This window comes from Sorex araneus, chromosome 4 (assembly GCF_027595985.1).
Source record: "Sorex araneus isolate mSorAra2 chromosome 4, mSorAra2.pri, whole genome shotgun sequence".
In the NCBI taxonomy this organism is placed as follows: domain Eukaryota; kingdom Metazoa; phylum Chordata; class Mammalia; order Eulipotyphla; family Soricidae; genus Sorex; species Sorex araneus.
The window spans coordinates 45,654,421-45,674,099 of record NC_073305.1 but is presented as its reverse complement, the minus strand read 5'-3'; the positions used below and the strand labels follow the sequence as shown (position 1 = coordinate 45,674,099).

General features: G+C 47.6%; 2 protein-coding genes and 1 non-coding gene across 7 annotated transcripts in view; 2 read left to right on the top strand and 1 right to left on the bottom strand.

Moving 5' to 3' along the window:
* The first annotated feature begins 1,749 nt into the window (after window positions 1-1,749).
* On the top strand, window positions 1,750-9,905 carry QARS1 (glutaminyl-tRNA synthetase 1). Its single transcript, XM_004615256.2, has 24 exons — window positions 1,750-1,904; window positions 2,016-2,163; window positions 2,630-2,739; window positions 2,899-2,974; window positions 3,168-3,232; window positions 3,824-3,877; window positions 3,999-4,059; window positions 4,549-4,620; window positions 4,721-4,806; window positions 4,983-5,069; window positions 5,660-5,759; window positions 5,861-5,939; window positions 6,019-6,127; window positions 6,226-6,356; window positions 6,447-6,539; window positions 6,651-6,788; window positions 6,878-6,965; window positions 7,046-7,189; window positions 7,299-7,403; window positions 7,749-7,841; window positions 7,934-8,061; window positions 8,179-8,245; window positions 8,320-8,445; window positions 9,774-9,905. The coding sequence occupies exons 1-24, from the start codon at window positions 1,788-1,790 to the stop codon at window positions 9,822-9,824; spliced, it is 2,328 nt and encodes a 775-aa protein (XP_004615313.2). The 5' UTR covers window positions 1,750-1,787; the 3' UTR covers window positions 9,825-9,905.
* On the bottom strand, window positions 4,272-4,403 carry LOC129404683 (small nucleolar RNA SNORA9). Its single transcript, XR_008630052.1, has one exon. It is a non-coding gene; the product is annotated as a small nucleolar RNA SNORA9 (small nucleolar RNA).
* Window positions 9,906-11,201: 1,296 nt separating the features above from the next.
* The window catches only part of QRICH1 (glutamine rich 1), a 52,600-nt gene continuing 44,122 nt past the window's right edge, over window positions 11,202-19,679 (top strand). For 2 of the 5 annotated variants that reach the window (XM_055134666.1, XM_055134664.1), the window contains exons 1-2: window positions 11,202-11,345; window positions 12,808-12,867. In XM_055134666.1, coding sequence (XP_054990641.1) covers window positions 12,809-12,867 — 59 coding nt within the window. In that variant the 5' untranslated portion in view covers window positions 11,202-11,345; window position 12,808. Of the gene's footprint in view, window positions 11,346-11,555; window positions 12,022-12,807; window positions 12,868-19,679 lie in introns of those variants that run through there. The other 3 variants (XM_055134667.1, XM_055134665.1, XM_055134663.1) reach the window with 3 other exon arrangements.

Below are 19,679 nucleotides of genomic sequence, written 5' to 3'. Positions count from 1 at the left end.
GCTGCTGCTGCTGTGATACTGTTGGGAGGCCTGTTAACTATGGGCTGCCACCCGATTCTGCAGGGCCTTGACTGGGAGCTCCAAGTGTGTGGAAAGCTGGCCACTAGCAGGCTGCATGTGCTGAATGCACTAATCAGGGGCTCATCCCCTGAAAACAGCCTGTTACCTCTCAGGCTGCAGAATTACCCCTCTATGGCATCAGCACTGTGGCCTCCTGCTTCCATGCTGCCAGGCTTTTAATTTTTAATCCCTATGGTATGCTATAGGGACATGTTTGAACCTTGCTTCTTCCCGTGCCACAGCAGGTTTTGGGGCATTTATCTTCGTCATTTTCCCCTTATTATTGTACCATAGATTCATGAAAGCAAGACAGATCCCCATTCCTCTTAGTCCTGTCCTGCAGTTCTTATGGCTCCAGCCACTGGTTGACCTGCTACTGCGATTTGTATTTTGGGTGACAGTGGTGGGGCCACTTCCTCATTTGTGACACAGAGCCAAGTATCCACAGGGCACAAGGGAGACAGGGAAGGGATTGTATAGGCTTTGATCCAACTGGGGGGTGCATGGCCAGGACTGCAGTGATGGTGATCGTGAATACTTAAGTCACATCAGGTAAGGGAGACTGAAGGGCACTCTTTTCATAGACATCTTTAGTTTGGGCTTGACTCCTGCAGCTGCGGACTCAGCACTGGGCTGGGTTCGGCATCAGCCCAGGAGCCAAGCACCCTTGGGGAAATGAGAAGACAGAGGACTGGACCAAGATGGTAATGCAGTGGAGACCTGGGCAGAACCTGTCATGTCATCATAGGGAACCAATGCGTAGGCCCAGCAATAGAACTTGGCCATTAGGATATAGCCATAAGGCAGGAGATGATATTAATAAGTCCTGCTCAATCCTTGAGCCTTAGTATTCATGACACCGAGGCTTTCAAAAGCCTGTGTTCCAGCCACAAGTTTGGCACTGTCCATCAGCTCCAGTTCCACAGAGAAAGCAACTTATAAATTGTTTTGATCTGGTCATTTTCAGCAGGTCCTAGAAGTCCAGCAAGACTGTGGGCAGACACCTCCATGCCCCACTCCCAGCACAACAGCCATAATCAGGATTTTCTCTCCTGCTCCATCCTGTTTCACTTTGAATAAAATATTCTTTAAAATACCTGCAGATGCGTTTCTTGGTTTGTGGCTTTCCGGTTATTTTGCGTGCTTTGGCATGGCGAGGTAAGTGTGACAGGGATTCAAATCATCAACTTTATAAAGCCGAGTTCCTTCTGGCCCTAAGCTCTCCCTCTCTAGGCCAGGTGTGTTCAAGTGGGCACAGGATTTATGGGGCCCAAGGCCACAGCCTCCCACCAGTTCTTGCTTTCTCAAATGGAGTTTTAATCCGGGATTTTCAGGGTTTCTGGGCCCTCAACTGTTTCCATGACAACTCGGAAGCGGTGACGTCAGAAGCACGACGGGAACTCGTTTGATCCCGAAGTCAGAATTAGGATGATCCCCACATTTCCAGGGGTGACGGAGAAATGTCGAAGAGCAAAAGGCCACTCCCATCCCTCCCTGCATCCGAGTGCCCCCGGGGATCCGGAGGCAGAAGCTCAGAGCCGCGAAAGGCTGGCTGTGCTCGCGAGGGCCTTTAAATGGCGTCGACCAACCCCCGTGGAGCCCCGCCTCTGCCGCCAAAGGCGGTGACCATTGGTTCGTCCAGAGGCTCCGTGCTCCTATTGGTCAGTGGGTTTATCCCGAGGCTCCCTGGGCCCCAGCGCTCCCTTTCGGTTTCCGGTGTACCTACGATGGCGGCTCTGGACTCCGTGTCGCTCTTCACCGGCCTGGGGCTGAGCGAGCACAAGGCCCGCGAGACACTTAAGAATACGGCTCTGAGCGCGCAGCTGCGCGAGGCGGCGACGCAGGTGCGGAACCCCCTGTCGCGGGCTGGGGCTGCGGGCCGGGGCCGCCCCCAGCCTTGCCTCTTGCCTTCCTTACTGGTCGTGGGCTTTCCCTCCCGGCCCCTCTGACCCCAGGCACATCAGACTCTGGGCTCCACCATCGACAAGGCCACGGGGACTCTGCTCTACGGCCTAGCCTCCCGACTCAGGGATCCCCGGCGTCTCTCGTTCCTCGTGAGCTACATCGCCAGTAAGAAGATTCTCACTGAGCTCCAGCTGAGTGGTGAGAATCTTGCCGCGCCCACCGCCAACTTCTCCCAGTAATGCTGACTCCTCTACCCAGTTTGCCAAGTTCCTCCGTGACTCTAGATGCCTACTAAGTTTTGCACCCTAGCCTAAACTACAGAGCCCAGGCGTGAGGGATAGAGTTGGCCGTCTCTGGTGAGACTGGTACAGGGACATATGTTTCGTGACTTTTCAAGCTTTTTATTGTTGGGGCCACCCCCGGCAATACTCAGGGGCTTTCTCCCGACCTGTTGCAGGGGGTCCATGCGTTTCTGAGGATGGATCTCGGGACTCCAGCATGCAGAGAGCTTTTCCTTCCTTGTGCTTCACGTGCTTCTTTAGGGTGATGCAAGACTTAAGCCTTTAGGCACAAGGAGGCCATACTGTAATTGGGTTTCATGGGATTGTGACCCTGCCTGCTTCTTGGAGCTGAGGTGCCACAGTCTCTGGCATTCCTTTCTCAGCTGCCCTTGAATATGTGCGAAGCCATCCCCTGGACCCCATCGACACTGCGGACTTTGAACAGGAATGTGGCGTGGGTGTCACGGTCACCCCAGAGCAGATTGAGGAAGCTGTGAGTTGTTCCCCCAGGCAGCTGCTGCCTCCCTACAACTGACCTTGGGGAAAGGAGTGGCTCAGCTTCTCCACCCAGGAAGACCCAGTGGGAAGCGGTGGATCCCCAAGACGTTTGTGGAGGAGGCTTTCCTGAATCGCATGGCTTGTCTTTCTGCAGGTGGAGGCTGCCATCAATCGGCACAGGCCCCAGCTCTTGGTGGAGCGTTATCATTTCAACATGGGGCTGTTGATGGGTGAGCAAGGGATATGGGCAGGGGACTTTCATTCATGCTGCTGCTTGTGCCTTCTCTCTTGGGCATGAGTGAGTAGGTGGGGCGGGTAGAAGCACCTTACAGTGGTCTGGCTGGACCCAGACTCTGGTCTGGGAAGAAGGGTGGGAAGTGCACTCCTTTGCCTTTCTGCAGCTCCTTGTGCCTGTGTTCCTAGGAGAGGCCCGGGCTGTGCTCAAATGGGCAGATGGCAAAATGGTCAAGCATGAAGTGGACATGCAGGTGGGTGTTGCCTTGAGCTGAAGCAGGCAAAGGCCTTGCAATGGGCAGGACCTGAGTCTACCCTGGGATAAACTGCAACAAGGGGCAGGGAGGGAAGAGATAGTACTTGGATAGGCAGTGAAGGACTTGGGCCTCTGAGCTATGCTTAGATTGGGGGACACCCCAGACCCAAACACAGTGGGGACTTGCTTTACTTGAACCTCAGTTTTCTTCCCCTTCCCCCACCTTTGGTATAGGACCTATAGGACTAATTTTCCTTATCTTTAAAATAAGGGTGACATCACCTTCATTTCAGGATATTGGTTTAGGTTTATGAAGATGGTGGCTGGGGTCGGCTGTTTGTCTCCATGCTGGGCCCAATAGCTTTCTGTAAATGGCAGTTTTTTGTTACCTGAGGCCATAAGAACCCTCAGGAGGGAAAGAACATTTGAAGCAGAAGAACCTTGCAAGTAGCAGGAGTGGATTGGGCTGGGCAGGCTTTTCTTGGAAGTAGTAGCAGACCAGAAAGCCCTGAAGTCAGTAAAAGGGGTAATCAGGAACTCCTCAGAATAGAACACAACTGCTGCATGCTTGTCTCTCGTCTGTGCTCAGGTCCTCCACCTTCTGGGTCCCAAGACAGAGAGTGATCTAGAGAAGAAGTCCAAGGTAGGACTGAGCATGGTCTGCGTCCTAAATAGGAGGTGTGGTAAGGTGTTTGGGCCCCAGGAGTGGCTGGCTCTAATGATTCCCAGGAGAGACCCTTACCCAGTTTCTGGGCTTTTCGCAGGTGGCTAAGGCTCGGCCAGAAGAAGCAGATCGCAGGGCAGCAAAGGATGTGGTGGAGAACGGTGAGAGACTGGTGGCTCCTGGCTCTGTCAGCTCCTGTTGACTCAGGCTTTCTAGCTGGTTGCTCCTGACACTGTTCTCAGGCCATTGACTTACTCAACTCCGTGCCTTCTGCTGCAAAACTGAGTTTCTAGTGTTTGCTTTGTTCTTTTTACCCAGATAGTGGCCTGAAGAGGCGCAGAAAAATTAGATTTAGTGCTTTTTTTTTTCTCCCAATTGTCTGAAATGTCTATAACCTAGCTCTGGATGGAGGCGGGCAAGGCCTCAGACTGTTTGATCATGTTCTAGTAAGCACTGTAGGAATGTCCAAGGACACCCCAGACCCAAGCACAGTGGGAACTTGCAGTAACATAATATCTGAGATTGGGAGAAGATGGACCTGATTGGTTCTGTTCATATTATAGAGTTTGGGTAGTGCTGACAGGCCCTCTAGTTAACTGAGTGTGGTAGCTCCATCCAGAGGATAAGTTTTGTTCTTTTTTTTTCCATAGGTGAGGCTCCTGGCCAGACCCTTTCTCTGATGGAGCAGCTCCGAGGGGAGGCCCTTAAGTTCCACAAGCCTGGTGAGCAGGCAGGTTGAAACTCTGGGGAGGGCTAGGCCTTGAGAACAATTATTGCAGCCAGGCTGCACCCTGGTCCTCTGACATATTTTGTTTCTGGTAGGTGAAAACTATAAGACTCCAGGCTATGTCATCACGGAACATACCATGGATCTACTAAAGCAGCACCTGGAGATCACTGGGGGACAGGTTTGTGAAGATGGTCAGGCAAACCCCGAGCCACAGTAGATGCCCAGACAACTTGGGCTACTGTGGCACTGCTCCATTTCACCCATATCCATGAGCCTGGGAAAAGGTATCTGTTCCTTTAGGATAATTTGAGTTGATCTGGCCTAATTCCTCTGTTCCCATTCCCCTTATCTCAGGTACGTACCCGGTTTCCCCCAGAACCCAATGGAATTTTGCACATTGGACATGCCAAAGCCATCAATTTCAATTTTGGCTATGCCAAGGTGAGTGTGTACCTAGCGATTGGCCACTTCCATGTCTTATTTGAGAGTGGTGTCCTTAGGGCTGGAGTGGTAGTACAATGGGTAGGGCACTTGCCTTATATGCAGATGATCTGGGTTCTATCCCAGGCACCCCCATATGGTGTCCATAATACAGAATCAGGAGAGGCCTTCAGCATCCCTGGTGTGAATCAGAAGTTAAAAAAAAAAGAAAGAAAGAAAGAAAGAAAGAAAGAAAAGAGCCATGGTTGTCTTTGCTTTTCCTGCTACTCCCATTATTAGGTACCCAGTATGTAGAGATGCCATGGAGGGGGGTCAAAGTCTTGTTCCTAAAAACCTGATCAGGAAGATCAGGTGAGGAGGAAGTTCACATTTCTACAAATTCTCAGTGCAACTTGTCAAACTTTGGAAGAGGTTATGCTATTGTTCCAAGTTTGTGTAAGAGATGCCTGTTCAGAGCAGATACAGAAAGATGAGTGAACCTCTTGAAAGCATTTCTTGTTCTGACCTGGGAGAGTTCTTTGAATGCCTCACTTAGTTGAGCAGGATTGTGAGAGCTGATGAGAAGCTCACAAATACTTTAATTCTCCTAGGCCAACAATGGGATCTGTTTTTTGCGTTTTGATGACACCAACCCTGAGAAGGAGGAAGCCAAGTTCTTCACTGCCATCTATGATATGGTGACGTGGCTGGGTATGAACTGGGCAAGACCTGGGCAAAACTGGGAGTTAAAGGCTTTACGTCTGTCATGTGGCCATGGGTGGTTGCTCATATGCTATCTCCTCCTGCCCCAGGTTACACACCTTACAAGGTGACATATGCTTCTGACTATTTTGACCAGCTGTATGCCTGGGCTCTGGAGCTCATCCACAGGTGAGGCCAGGGTCCTGATACAGAGCCAAGCAGAATGAGCAGGACAGCCATGCTGGGTACTCACACCCCTTCCCCATAGGGGCCAGGCCTATGTGTGCCATCAACGAGGAGAGGAGCTCAAAGGTCACAACTCTCTGCCATCACCCTGGAGAGACCGTCCCATAGAGGAGTCACTACTGCTTTTTGAGGTGGGCTTCTGAAGGGGATTCCAGGGGTGCAGGGTTCAGAACGTTCAGGATAAGATGGCTCAGTGCTGACCAGTAGCCTGAGCCCCTGATCCCTTCAGGCAATGCGCAAAGGCAAATTTGCAGAGGGTGAAGCCACTCTGAGGATGAAGCTGGTGATGGAGGATGGCAAAATGGACCCTGTGGCCTATCGAGTCAAGTATACACCACACCACCGCACAGGGGATAAATGGTGGGTGTAAGCTCTGGGTTTCTGGAATGGTGAGCCACAGGGCAGGGCAGAATGGGACTGGATGGTGGGCCCATTGCCTGTGTCCTGCAGGTGCATCTACCCCACCTATGACTACACACACTGCCTCTGTGACTCCATAGAGCATATCACCCACTCCCTCTGCACCAAGGAATTCCAGGCGCGGTGAGGGAACGTGGGCCTATGGGGTGGGAAGGGCCAGTAATATTCTAGTAGCCCTTCCTATAGTCTTTCCCTGGTCCATGTGGCCATTCCTGACACTGCTCTCCCCTCCAGACGGTCTTCCTACTTCTGGTTGTGCAACATGCTGGATGTCTATTGTCCTGTACAGTGGGAGTATGGCCGCCTCAACCTGCACTATGCCGTTGTTTCCAAGAGGAAGATTCTTCAGCTGGTGGCAGCTGGTGCTGTGCGGTAGGTGTGATTGCTTGGCACGTGGAAGCTTGGTGATACTAGACATGTGCTGCTTCCAAATGCCTTCTCGCATCTCTTTGCCTCTGCAGAGACTGGGATGACCCACGGCTCTTCACACTCACAGCCCTTCGACGGCGGGGCTTCCCACCTGAGGCCATTAACAACTTCTGTGCTCGGGTACAGCCCCATCAACCAGGTGTGCAGGTGGGGGGTGAGTATGGGTCTGGAGCAGTGACTGATGCTAACTTTCTTGCTAGGTGGGGGTCACTGTAGCACAGACCACAATGGAGCCACATTTGCTAGAAGCCTGTGTGCGGGATGTGTTGAATGATACAGCCCCACGGGCCATGGCTGTTTTGGAGCCATTACAGGTTGTTGTCACAAACTTTCCTGCTGCTAAGGTAGGTTTGCCTTAATGTATCTGAAGAGTGTGCGTGCATGTGTTTCTGGGCCTGGACCTGGTCAAGTTCCAGAGCCTCATGTGACTCAGATATCCATCTTCCATGATAGTCCTTAGACATCCAGGTGCCCAACTTCCCAGCTGATGAGACCAAGGGCTTCCATCAAGTTCCGTTTGGACCAGTTGTCTTTATCGAGAGGTCTGATTTCAAGGAGGTGAGTGGGAGTGGAGGGTTATGCTTGCTGCTTAAAGCTAAGTCTAGGGGGCTGGAGTGATAGCACAGCAGGTAGGGCGTTTGCCTTGCACGCGGCCGACCCAGCTTCGATTCCCAGCATCCCATATGGTCCACTGAGCACTGCCAGGAGTGATTCCTGAGTGTATGAGCCAGGAGTAACCCCTGTGCAATGCCAGGTGTGACCCAAAAAAGGAAAAAAAAATCTGTCTAGTCCTGAGGTCCTTTCTTCCTGTTTCAGACAAACAGATAAAGAGATAGGGGAGAAGCAGCCTTTTGTCCTTGTCTGATGCAACTTATGGTGGTCAACTTGATTTCATATTTCTAGGAGCCAGAGCGTGGCTATAAGCGCCTGGCACCGGGCCAGCCAGTGGGTCTGAGGCATACAGGTTATGTCATTGAGCTACAGCAAGTTATTAAGGTGAGAGCCAACTGCAGCTTTCCTACCAGAGTGTCTATTGGGGCCAGTCTGGGTAGTGGTCTGATTACAGGTCTCTTACCCTTGAACTCCAGGGCCCTGATGGCTGTGTGAAAACCCTGGAGGTGACTTGCAGGCGAGCAGATGCTGGAGAAAAGCCGAAGGCCTTTATTCACTGGGTTTCACAGCCTCTTAAGTGTGAGATCCGACTCTATGATCGACTGTGAGTGAACAAAGCTGGGGTGGGAGTGAACAAAGCTGGGGTGGAGGGTGTGTCGAAAATTGGCATTGCCTGCTATGGCTGCCTAGTCACTATGTCTGAACTTTATTCTGGCCACAGATTTCAGCATAAGAACCCAGAGGATCCTTCTGAGGTGCCTGGTGGATTTTTAAGTGACCTGAACCCGGTAAGCTGGTGGGATGTGGAGTGAAGGTGGCAGGCCTCCCTGGATGACTGGTCATCTGAGTTCTCTCCTTGCAGGCATCGCTACAAGTGGTGGATGCAGCTTTAGTGGACTGCTCTGTGGCCCTGGCAAAGCCCTTTGACAAGTTCCAGTTTGAGCGGCTTGGTTACTTCTCTGTGGATCCAGACAGCCGAGAGGGACAGGTACTTAGCATGACGTGCTTGCTCTTTCCATGGCAGTGCCAGTGTTTTCTAACCTTTTCTCATCTGTGGACTGGCATCAGGCCTATGTGGAAAACCACTGACCTATGCCAAATACTTTGCCTACATTCTTTCCGTTAATCCTCACCACATAAGGTGGGATTCGTTTTTTTTTTTTTTTTCCCTTTTTTTTAGATTTTTATTTTAAGATTTATTTTTGGGACTGGAGTGATAGGGCAGTGGGTAGGGTGTTTGCCTTGCACACGGCCAACCTCCAACCTGGGTTCAATCCTTGGCATCCCATATGGTCCTCCAAGCACTGCCAGGAATAATTCCTGAGTGCAGAGCCAGAAGTAACCCCTGAGCAACGCTGGGTTTGACCCAAAAAGAAAAAAAAAATTTTTTTAATTTAGTCACTGTGAAGTTACAAAGTTATTCATGGTTTGGTTGCAGTCATACAATGTTTGAGTACCACTCCCTTCACCAGTGGCCACATCCTTCAAATAGTCCTTCTCCGCCCCCCACCTCATTGCCTCCTGTCCACCAGTCTACTTCTTTTTTTTTTTTGCTTTTTGGGTCACACCCAGCGATGCTCAGGGGTTACTCCTGGCTTTGCACTCAGGAATTACTCCTGGTGGTGCTTGGGGGACCATATGGGATGCCGGGGAATCGAACCCGGGTCAGCCACATGCAAGGCAAATGCCCTACCCGCTGTGCTATCGCTCCGGCCCCCACCAGTCTACTTCTATGAGAGGCTTATATATACATGAATATTTTTGCACTGTGGTTTACAGTACTGTTGCTGATAGGGTTTCTTACATAGCACTTTACCACTTTGCAGCACAAGGTGGGGTTCATTTTCTACTAATGAAACAAGCTGTGAGGTTTAAGACCCTGTACAAAATTTGTTTTTCTTTTGGTTTTGGTTTTTGGGACACTTGTCAGAGCTCAGAAACTGCTCTTAGCAGTGTTCATGGGACCATGTAGTGTGTTGGGGATCACATCCAGGCCTCTTGCACACAAAACATGTGCTTAGCTGGTTGAGCCATCTCTGGATCCCCATGCGCATTTTTTACAGATCCTCCTTTTTGTACTTTTCAACATAGAAATTAGGCCAAGGGACTATTAAAAAAATTCTTGTAAAATGTGGGCCCAGAACTATCCAGTCCCTGAGCCAAAATATTAAAATTGAGAACATCCCAGGTCTGCTGATCCTGAACAACTCTGGATGAGGTGGAGGTAAAGCTGGTGTTGTCTGTGCTAAGAATCCCCCCATCCTGGGCTTCCTGACCTTATTCTGGTTTAGTAATGCTTCTCCTTCTGCCCTCCAGCTTGTCTTCAATCGGACAGTGACACTGAAGGAGGACCCAGGAAAGGTGTGAGCTGAAAGCCCAAATCGACCTACCTCACCTTCTTGGAGGCCACTGGCCCCCAGACTCTTAATAAAGAACAATTAAATCCTTCTGGAGTCTATGTTATGTGTCTCCCATGCTAAGGGCCTGCAGACATGCAGGTTCGTGGTGGAGGGAAGGTGCACTGCACCCATAGCAGTATGGACAGCTTTGAAACCTTTGGTGCATTTCTTGGGCTTCTGGGGCTGGAGCCATAGCACAGCAGGCAGGGCATTTGCCTTGCACATGGCCAACCTTGGTTCTCTTCCCAGCATCCCATATGGTCCCCTGTGCACTGCCAGGAGTAATTCCTGAGTGCATGAGCCAGGAGTAACCCCTGTGCATCGCTGGGTGTGGCCCAAAAAGCCCCGCCCCTCCCCCCAAAAAAGATGGTGGGCTTCAGCCTGACTTGTTAACCTCTACTTGATTTGACGGGATGTAGGAACCCTTGGCCCTACCCTGAGCAGCATCCTGTTCCTGCCTTAGGAACTCTGTGTCAAAGGGAAATGGAGGGTTGGTGTCTGCCTCTATGTCGAGGTAGAAGAGGAGGTTTGGCTCCCAACGATTATTGAGGATCTACTATGTACTAGATACAGGGACCTGACGACTTGATCCAGGTTTACCATCTAGTGCAGGACAAAGAGATCTCCCTGATTCCTCCTTGGCCTCAAGACTACTCAGTCATGTGAGGGGAACCCAAAGAATGGGAGCGTTTTCCTAGGGCAGGAAAAGCAACTGTGAAGGTCCAGAGGTCTTTGTAAAGGAGTGGTAAGACAAGCTGCTTACCCTCTGGGCAGCATGGGCCACCGGAGTCCTATGCGTGTCTGTAGCTTTAACACCCTCCACATTTTCCCTGTATACAAACACCGGTTACCAGAGGCCTGCTTTAAGGTGGACTGGTCTGCGGATGACTGAATTCTAACGATGGCAGATTGCACGGGAACTCTGAAGCTAGGGAACTCCGGGAGGAGTGATGCTAGGTTTCTAGGTGGGGCAAGGTGGGGGCGCCCGCCTAGACTGGAGACCCTGGGGGCCACCTTAAGCCAAAGGACTGACTCCGCCCAGCTCAAACCTAAGGAGGGGTGGCAGGTGGGTCCACTGAGCGAGTTCCCAGCCCTTGCCGGTCTGGGTTCCCTGGCTAGCTCATGTCCAGTCCTGAGTCTACCCTCCCAAAAAGGGGCGTCGAGGGCGCGGCGCTCCGCTCTACACTAGTTGCGACTCTTTAGTTGCTAAAACAACCCAAAACACGGCCTTCCTCCTCGGAATAAGCGTTCCCTTTAAGTCTGGCCAGGAGGCAGCCTCAATTCTCGCGGGATCCGACACTCCGATTATCGCGAGAGGAGCATTCGGCACCCATTGGCTGTGGGGGTTGAATGTAAGATGGCGCCCAGGGAGCTGTGAGGAGAAAATCCTGTCGGTCTTGGAGCGGGGACGGCAGAACCGGGGCCCCAAGCTGTGCTGCGGGGCCAGCGGGTAGAGCGGCGGCGGCGGCGGCGGCGGCGACGTCGCCGGGTGAGGGCTCTAGTAGGGACAGAGATGCGGCTGGCCTGAGACAGCAGGCCCACCCTACACAACGGCGGGCGGGGGCGGGCGGGCGGGCCACTGCCGCTGGGCCCAGGAGACCTCGGGGCGTCTCCGGAGCAGAGAACGTCCCTGGGCTCGCGCGCCCCCGCCCTTCGGGTGGGGGAGGTGCGGGCCAGAGATTCTGGTGGGCGCGGCGCGCGAACGCGCCCCGGCGCCCGCGTCGGCCGGGCCTGTTTATACGCGCGGGCGCGCGCGCGCCGTGCGGCCCTCCTGGTGCGCGTGGCCGCCGACGTGCGCGTTCTTGGCCCGGATTGCTCGGCACCCGGAGCGGCGGCCCGAGGGCAAGGGCGGCTTTCTGGGGCGCGCGCCCCGAAGTCGGGGGTCGCGGGCGGGCGCGCGCCCTGCTGTTGGGAGGCGGCGCCGTCGCGAGGGCGCGCTGCACACCCCTGCTGCGCCGAGGGGCGGTGGGCGGGCGGCTTGCGGTGCGAAGAAGGCTCGGGTTGGGCCCTTCCTGCTCTGGTGACGTCCCCAGACCAGTGTGGCCTAGGCCTGGGGAGAAATCTACCGGCTTTGCGGTCTGGCTTCCAGCCCTGCTCCTCTGTGAGGCGGGCGAGATTGGTTGTTCTCGAAGAATGCGGTGACCCAGGGCCCATGTGCAGGATGGGTACGTGGACAGGGTGCAGACCGAGGTCCGTTAGGCTGTGAGAGCCGCGAGTCCCCTCCAGTTTTATCCCCTTGTTTGGGTGCTTTGTGCTGGGGAGCGAAGGCTCAATAATACTGGAAGGTCCGTGAGCGTTGCCTGCTTTCTTGTCATTAGAAAGTAATTCTTCCAGAAGCGCTATTCCTACACGTCACCGCTGTGCGCCCTGGAAGGTGCTCCTCTTCTGTGGACGCTGTGAAACTCCCCGATTGAAAACGCCACTTGGAATCCTTAAATGCAGCCTTTTCTTCTGTGTGGGTGGGAGTGGCTTGCCGTGCTGTGGTAGACCTAGGACCCGCTATTGCTCAGTTAGAAAGTTGTCCAGAACAAAATTTCCGCATGAAAATCAGTGTTTTGCCGTTTTTGTAATTACGAAATTCCCCATAGAAATTCTTAAAATCTGTGTCTCACAGCAAAAAAAATCACACTTAATGTAGGGTCTTGATCCCTTTCAGACTTCTCTCTTTTTTTAAACAGCACTGTTTTGTGGTGTGAGGGAATTAAGTTCTAGGCTCATTCTAGAGAAATACGCACTTAAATCGTCTCAGACAAAACAGCTGTTAATTTTGACTGATTCACAGTTTGCCTTATTGAGCTTAAGGGAAAAGGCTAAGAGGAAGTAAAATTGGCTGTCAAATTTAATAACGATGGGGTAGTTCTTTCTAATATACTGTGTTATTTTTAAGAACAAAGTTAAAACTTAAAAAGAGGCTGAGGATGGAAGGAACTTCTTTGTTCTATCTTCTTCAGAATGTTACAAGTCTTAAGAACTCAGGACAAGCAGCAGAAATACATGCAACATGGTGACTGGTGAGTTAAAATCATTCATATGCTGGAAATGTGTGGAGTTTTTTCCTGGTAAGAATGAAACATTACAAAACTGTCAATCATTCTGGGGGCTGTCTGCCAGACACTACTAGGTGCTGGAAAATTGAAGCTGTAGGACAACTGCATCTTTGAATCCAGCTACAGTTTGCTGCTTGAACAGTTTTTCCTAAAATGTAAGTTAGTGCAACTTTCAGGTTTTAGCCTAAGGAGGCATCAGCTTTTCTAAAAACCAGCATGGTTTAAAGGAAAAAAAATCAGGGTACACTTACATTTTAATTAAATTTTTTTCATGGTATTGTAGGGAATTGAATTTAGGGACTCATACATGCAAGGCAAGTTCTCTATGAGCTACATCCCTGGCTCTAAAAATTTAGTGTTATTTTTATGCTTGCTTGTTCTGGAATATTTATGAATTTTAAGTTTGAGATCTATATTTTAAATTGGTGTTTGCAGATACTATTTTAATCAAGCTCAGTAGGTCTAATAACCCTATTAAAAGTCCTTCTTCTAGTCATCTGTGATGAATATTTCATGTACCTCTCCATGAATCTTTGCTTTTCCACATTCCCTTTCCAGCTTATATTGGCATTTCACACAAAAGATCCAATAATGGTTGAAGTTTCTTATTAATTTGAATTGCTCCAAAAGGTAACCAAAGTCAGGGACTTTGGGTGTGGCTGTTCTCTATGATGACAGCCTCCGAACCAGGGATGCCTGCCTTCACACAGCATGTGTAATTTTAACATGAGTGGTTTGTTCTTGAGGTGCCATGTTACTTGCTTGTTTCCCTTTTTAAATGAACTCCCTTTACCTGTATTGGTCTATTTCTCCGCCTCAGAACGAGATATTGCGTTGCTTTTTATTTTGCATTTATGTGCCCTGCATTTGTTCCAGATGTTTTCAGTCTTTCCCAGGCTTCACTTACATGTTTGATTTAATTTTTCTTAATGTTTTCATTTGAACTGTGATTTTTTTTGGTTGTAGCTGCATGAAGAAATGATAGATTGACCTTTGCTTTGCTGAAAAGGTCCTTTGGTTACACATTTTAGAGCAAAATTGTGGGTAGAGTTGATGGACTGTGTCAGAAAGCTCTTTTTTTAATATTTGTGAAGTTTTATGTAAATTTATATAGTCTGTATACCATTTAATGAAAATTATAAAGTGAATCACTGCAGCTGTCATTTTTCAATAAATAGAAGTGTCAGCACCCTTAAGCCCTTTATTCATCCTTTACTAGTCAAGATTATTTCTGTTATAATCCTGTTCTTTCCTTCTTTTTGGTTTTGTTTTTTTGGCAACACCCAGCTGTACTCTGGCTCTGCATACAGGAATCACTCCTGGATGGCGGGGGGGTGGCAGGGAAAGAGTGGAGCATAACAGCTTAGGTGGTGCTGGGGATGGAGCTTGAGTCTGCTTTGTGTAAGGCAAGCGCCTTACCCACTGTACTGCTGTGCTGTTTCTCACTCCTTTCTTTTTACTTACCATCTTTGTATCCCTTAACAACATAGTTCTGTTCGCTTTTGAATTATATATAAATGGAGTCATGATGTATTTTGTCATTTAGCATTGTTTGTGGAATTTACATGTCATGCAGCTTTAGTTTATTCATTCCCATTTCTGTATAGGATTCTGCTGTATGAGAATTTTTTTTTTTTCAAAGGATGAGATTGAAGAGTGTGTGCCAGGGCTTTTATTTTATTTTATTTATTTATTTTTTTGCTTTTTGGGTCACACCTGGCAATGCACAGGGGTTACTCCTGGCTCTGCACTCAGGAATTACTCCTGGCGGGGCTCTGGAGACCATATGGGATGCAGGGGATTGAACCTGGGCTTGCCACGTGCAAGGCAAACGCCTTACCCGCTGTGCTATCACTCCAGCCCCATGAGTGTGTTTTAATTTGTCCTGCTGTTGATAGACATTTCTAGTTTGAGGCCATTACTAGTAATGCTGCTATGAACATATTTCTGTATTACTGTCATCCGTTGTTCATCGATTTGCTCGAGCGGGCACCAGTAACATCTCCATTTGTCCTAGCCGTAAGATTTTAGCAGCCTCTCTTTACTCTTGTTGGGTTACATATAATGGATAATTTCTTTTTTTGTGTTTGGGCCACATTTGGCAATGCTTTGGAGATGCTCCAAGCTGTGTTCAGGGATTGCTTTTGATGGTGCTTGAGGTACATTATATTGGGGACTGCCTGGCCTCCTGCAAGAAAGTGTGTACTCCAACCCTTTAAGCTAATTCATACACCCCTGTAACAGATATTTAAAATTTTGTTAGTAATGAGCACAGTTGTGCAAATTACAGCCTATTCATTTTTAGTTAGATTATGAGAATAAGTTCTTGGTTTAGAGCATGCTGTCCCAAAGCAAAACCCTGGTAAAAAAGTCAGGTTGGAGAGAGTATAGGAGATAGTGCACTTGCCTTACACATGGTTGACTTGGTTTTGAACATTAGTATTACCTATAGTCAGTTCCTTCACCTCCGTAGGAGTGATCCTTGAGAACAGTCAGTAGTAAGCTCTGAGTACAGCCAAGTGTACCATTCCCCCCCCCCCCACAACACTTTCAAAAGAAAAAAAAAAAGCCTGGAAATAGGCACTCTAAATAAAGGCTTGAAGAAAATCAGACTTAATGGGATCATTTTTATTCCAAACCCTGTGGTGGGTTTGTAACTTTAATAGAAATTTTGGGCTGGGAATGTAGCTCAGTGGTGGAGCACTTGCCTTGCATGTGTGAGGACCTGGGCTTGATCTTCCGCACTGTAGAAAAAACGAAGGGGTGGGGTGAGGAGGGGAGGAAGAGAAAGGAAGAAAGGAGAGAAAGAGGAAGAAAGGAAAGTGCTTATTTAAAATAATACCTTATGTTAATTAGGACAAATAGGATTCTACCCTCCCTAAATGCGTCTTTAATTCCTTAAAATGGAAATTTTTTAATCTGAAAATTAAACCAGATTAAGAAAAGATTAATTAAGAAAATCAAGCGATTGCTGGAGTAGGTAGACATGAGCCTTAAAAGGGACCCAAGAGCTTGGATGTTAGGTAAACAGGTGGTCTGAGGCAACCACAGTGTCTTGATAGTTCTTACATTCGAGACATTTTGAAGAGCTGCATGGGGCACCAGAAAGAGGTAGAGGTATCAGAGATATGAGGGGAATCTAGAAAGGTAATTCTGGTGAGTCCTTAGGTCTTTCCTTTGTACCTAATCCTAAAAGAAAGAAATTAGCAAGCAATATTATTATTATTATGCAATAGAAGTTTGATGGATTGATTATTGCTCTGAAATAATCTTTGTGGCATTACTTGTGTTTTAGTGATCAAATAATTGAAATAACTTTCATATAGTGGGTGTCTGTCAGGATCTATGCTTAAGCTGCTATAAAAGGAAGTGCCAGGGAAATACCAGTGATTTCTTTATAAAAGGGGATTGGTTCTGGGTCTGTTTGTGGGAGACTGGTTTGTATATTGTTTTGTAAAGCAGCCATAGTTGAAGTATTGAGAAGCAAATGACTCTTTACAGACATACCCCCATCCTCCTACCCCAGTGAGTGCCCATATTTTCCCCTCTTTCTTCATTTTAAGTCTCCTAAAAATTGTGAGTATACAACCATACCTACAGATTCATGGTTTTCTAAAGTATTTAAATTTACTACTAGTTACCAAGTCTTTGAGGTAATTGAGATTCTTGTTTCTTTCTTACCAAGGGTCACTCTTGTAAGCCTGTCTGCAAGTAGCATCTTGAAGAAGTTAGCTGTCTTTATTATTATGCAAACTTCTGGAATTTGATTATTTTGTTTGTAAGTTTCAAATTTTGAGGGAAATAGTATGATCAACAGAGTTGTTTGTGTGTTATTGTGCTGTTACTGTGATATACCAATTGTAAAACATTAACTTTTTTACTACCTTTTTGATTTAATAGGACTGGAAAATACAGGAAAGTACTAAACAGGAAGAAATTTAAGCATTTTGTGATTCTGCTGCTTTGACAATAAATACTGTTACCATTTAGATACTTTGGGTTTTTTTTTTTTTTTTTTTTTTTGGCTTTCTGGGTCACACCTGGTAATGCACAGGGGTTACTCCTGGCTCTGCACTCAGGAATTACCCCCTGGCAGTGCTCAGGGGACCATATGGGATGCTGGGAATCGAACCTGGATCCGCCGTGTGCAAGGCAAACGCCCTACCCACTGTGCTATTTCTCCAGCTCCTAGATACTTTGTTTTTTAACAGTACTTGAATATATAAATAAATACAGTATTGTTGGCTTTCTTTTCACACATATCCTGTTTCTATATCATTAAGGCAAAATGGGGGATGGAATTTTCCAAGTATTAGCATGTTTGTTGTTTTTTAAATGTGCTTTTTTTTTTTTTTAATCATTCATCAGTGGAGGGGCAGGAGAGATATAGGAGTGGATAGCACGTTTGCCTTGCATGCAAACAACATGGGTTTAATACCTGGCATGTCATATGGTCCCCTGAGCCCACCAGGAATGGTCCCTGAGCACAGAGCCAGAAATAAGCTCTGATCACTGCTGGGTGTGACACACACACACACACACACACACACACACACACGGAAATGCACACAAAAGTTTGCAGACTGTCTATATGAAATTGGTGTATAATGTAGCATTTAAATCAGTGGGAGCAAGAGAATTTCAATAAATTATACAAATATAGGTTTAATCTGTCATGTATGGAGGCACACACTCAACTGTGCTCAGCGCTCAGGGACCATTCCTGGCAGGGCTCGGGGTTGGGTACCACATATGTGTGCTAGGGATTTTACCCAGTGAGGCCTTGTGCAAGATAAGTGCCTTACCTCCTGAACTATCTCTCCAGCCCCTACAAGTTTGATCTTTGGAATAAATAGACTTTGCCTTATAATTAGGAAAGTAAAATCTAAGTGGATTGATGCATTTTATAAAAATTGCTCTGTAAGTTTAAAAATTATAAATGAATAATAAATGACCTGGGGTTTGTTTGTTTGAGGGCTACACCCAGCAGTGCTAAGGGCTTAGTCCTAGCAGTGCTAAGGTGATCATATGGGGTTCTGAGGATCAAACCCTTGTCGGCTCTATGCAAGACAAGCACACTGCCTATTGTACCATTACCAGCCCTGAATGACTTGATCTTATGGGAAGGGAGGGTTTTTCTAACTATAAAACCTAAAAAGAGAAAATATTATGGCTATTGAGAATTTAATAAGTTCCAGTGTTTTTATTTTTTCATACCTCTAAGCAGTGCTTAAAGATCTCCAGGGCTACTCCTAGCAGTATCTGCTTGGCTTAGTGTTTCTCTGGTTCAGCAGTGTTAGGGACAACCTGGTGGTGCTGGGAATCCAACCAGGGGCATGCTAGCATGCGCACCAGCTCTTTGAACTAGCTTCCTAGCTCTCTCAGTATTTTTCTTTACTCATTTACTATAAGTCTAAATTGTTTAAATATAAATATATTTTTGAAGCTTTTTTTCCTTCCAGTCAGCACTTGTATTAGATCAAATGCTGATTTAAGAGTATTTTCATTATTATAGTGTGGCAGTATAGAGGATACCAAGTGGGCAGGTTATAAGGACAAGAAATAGCACCATGTATGTTTTAGTCTGTGTAAATGGACAGATTGAGTTGTTTCAAGCTGACCTTTTCCATTAACTTTTTAAAAAATTCTCCATCCAATCTGTTAATCTTTTTTAGCCTACTTTTAGTCATTCTCAGATGATTTTATGAACTTGTATGGCGTCATTGACAATTCTTTTAGGGACTTGGTGAAAGAAAAACATTTGTGAGCATTGGCTTAAAATCCCATGCTCGTAGTCCCTTGATCCCCACTAGGAGTGATCCCTGAACACCGGGCCAAAAGTAATCCCTGAACACTGCTCTTTATGGCCCCCAAATAAAAACAAAAAGGATAGAGAACTATGTAATGATTACATGTATATGAATCCTTATCAGCATTTTCTGAATTTTGTAGACATTTTTCTTCCTGCAAGCTCTTTTCCCATTTTCATAAGTTTATTTATTGTTTTGGAGCCACACCCATGATACTCAGGAGTTACCCATGGCTTTGTGCTCAGGGATCTCTGCTGGGTTCTCTGGAAACCAAATGTGGTGACAGGGTTAGAATCCAGGTCAGCTGTGTACAATGGAAGCTCCTTACCCACCATACTATCTTTCGAGCCCCAGAATTTTTTTTTTTTTAACCTTTTTTTGAACCTTAATTTAAAGTGTCCCAAGTTTGGTATGGTACAAAACGTTATATTCTAAGAAGATTATGTAGACACTATATTCATTGCAGTACTTTTCAAAAAAAAAAAAAGAGAGAGAGAGAGGGAACTGGGAAATAGCTCGAGGGGAAACACAGGAACTCATGATTCTTTCCCCTCCTCTCCTGTCTGTGTCCCATCCTGTCCTGTCCCCAGTCCCTCCACAGCAGGGTGTAGCCATGGTGGCTCCCATTACTTCTGTACCGGAACACACAACTATCAGTCGTGCACCACCAGGCCAAATATTGACTGCATTAGCTGCATGGAGAGCAGAGTCTTCTGTACTGTCTCTTTGGCCCTGGGAATAGAAATTTTAGCTGGCCTCTGCTGTTTCTTTACAGTGGGTAAACTGAAACGAAATATATGCCGTTATGGTTGAGAATTGGTTAATGGCTGTTCATATAATCTCTCCTTTGTCCCCTTTTGAGTGGAAGAGTATATGTAATTCTGTATTAGAGTCACATGTTTTTAACTTTGTAATGTTGTTCGGTCTGTTTCTTGAGGAAATTCCTGTTGTGAAGTTCTTATGAAA

What these genes read in the sequence shown, in the direction of transcription:
- QARS1 (XM_004615256.2), top strand. Translation starts at nt 1,788, where the DNA reads ATGGCGGCTCTGGACTCCGTGTCGCTCTTCACCGGCCTGGGGCTGAGC. An exon ending in TGGAGATCACTGGGGGACAG is followed by an intron (nt 4,807 to 4,982) that starts GTTTGTGAAGAT and finishes CCCTTATCTCAG; the next exon opens with GTACGTACCCGGTTTCCCCC. An exon ending in AGCTACAGCAAGTTATTAAG is followed by an intron (nt 7,842 to 7,933) that starts GTGAGAGCCAAC and finishes CTTGAACTCCAG; the next exon opens with GGCCCTGATGGCTGTGTGAA.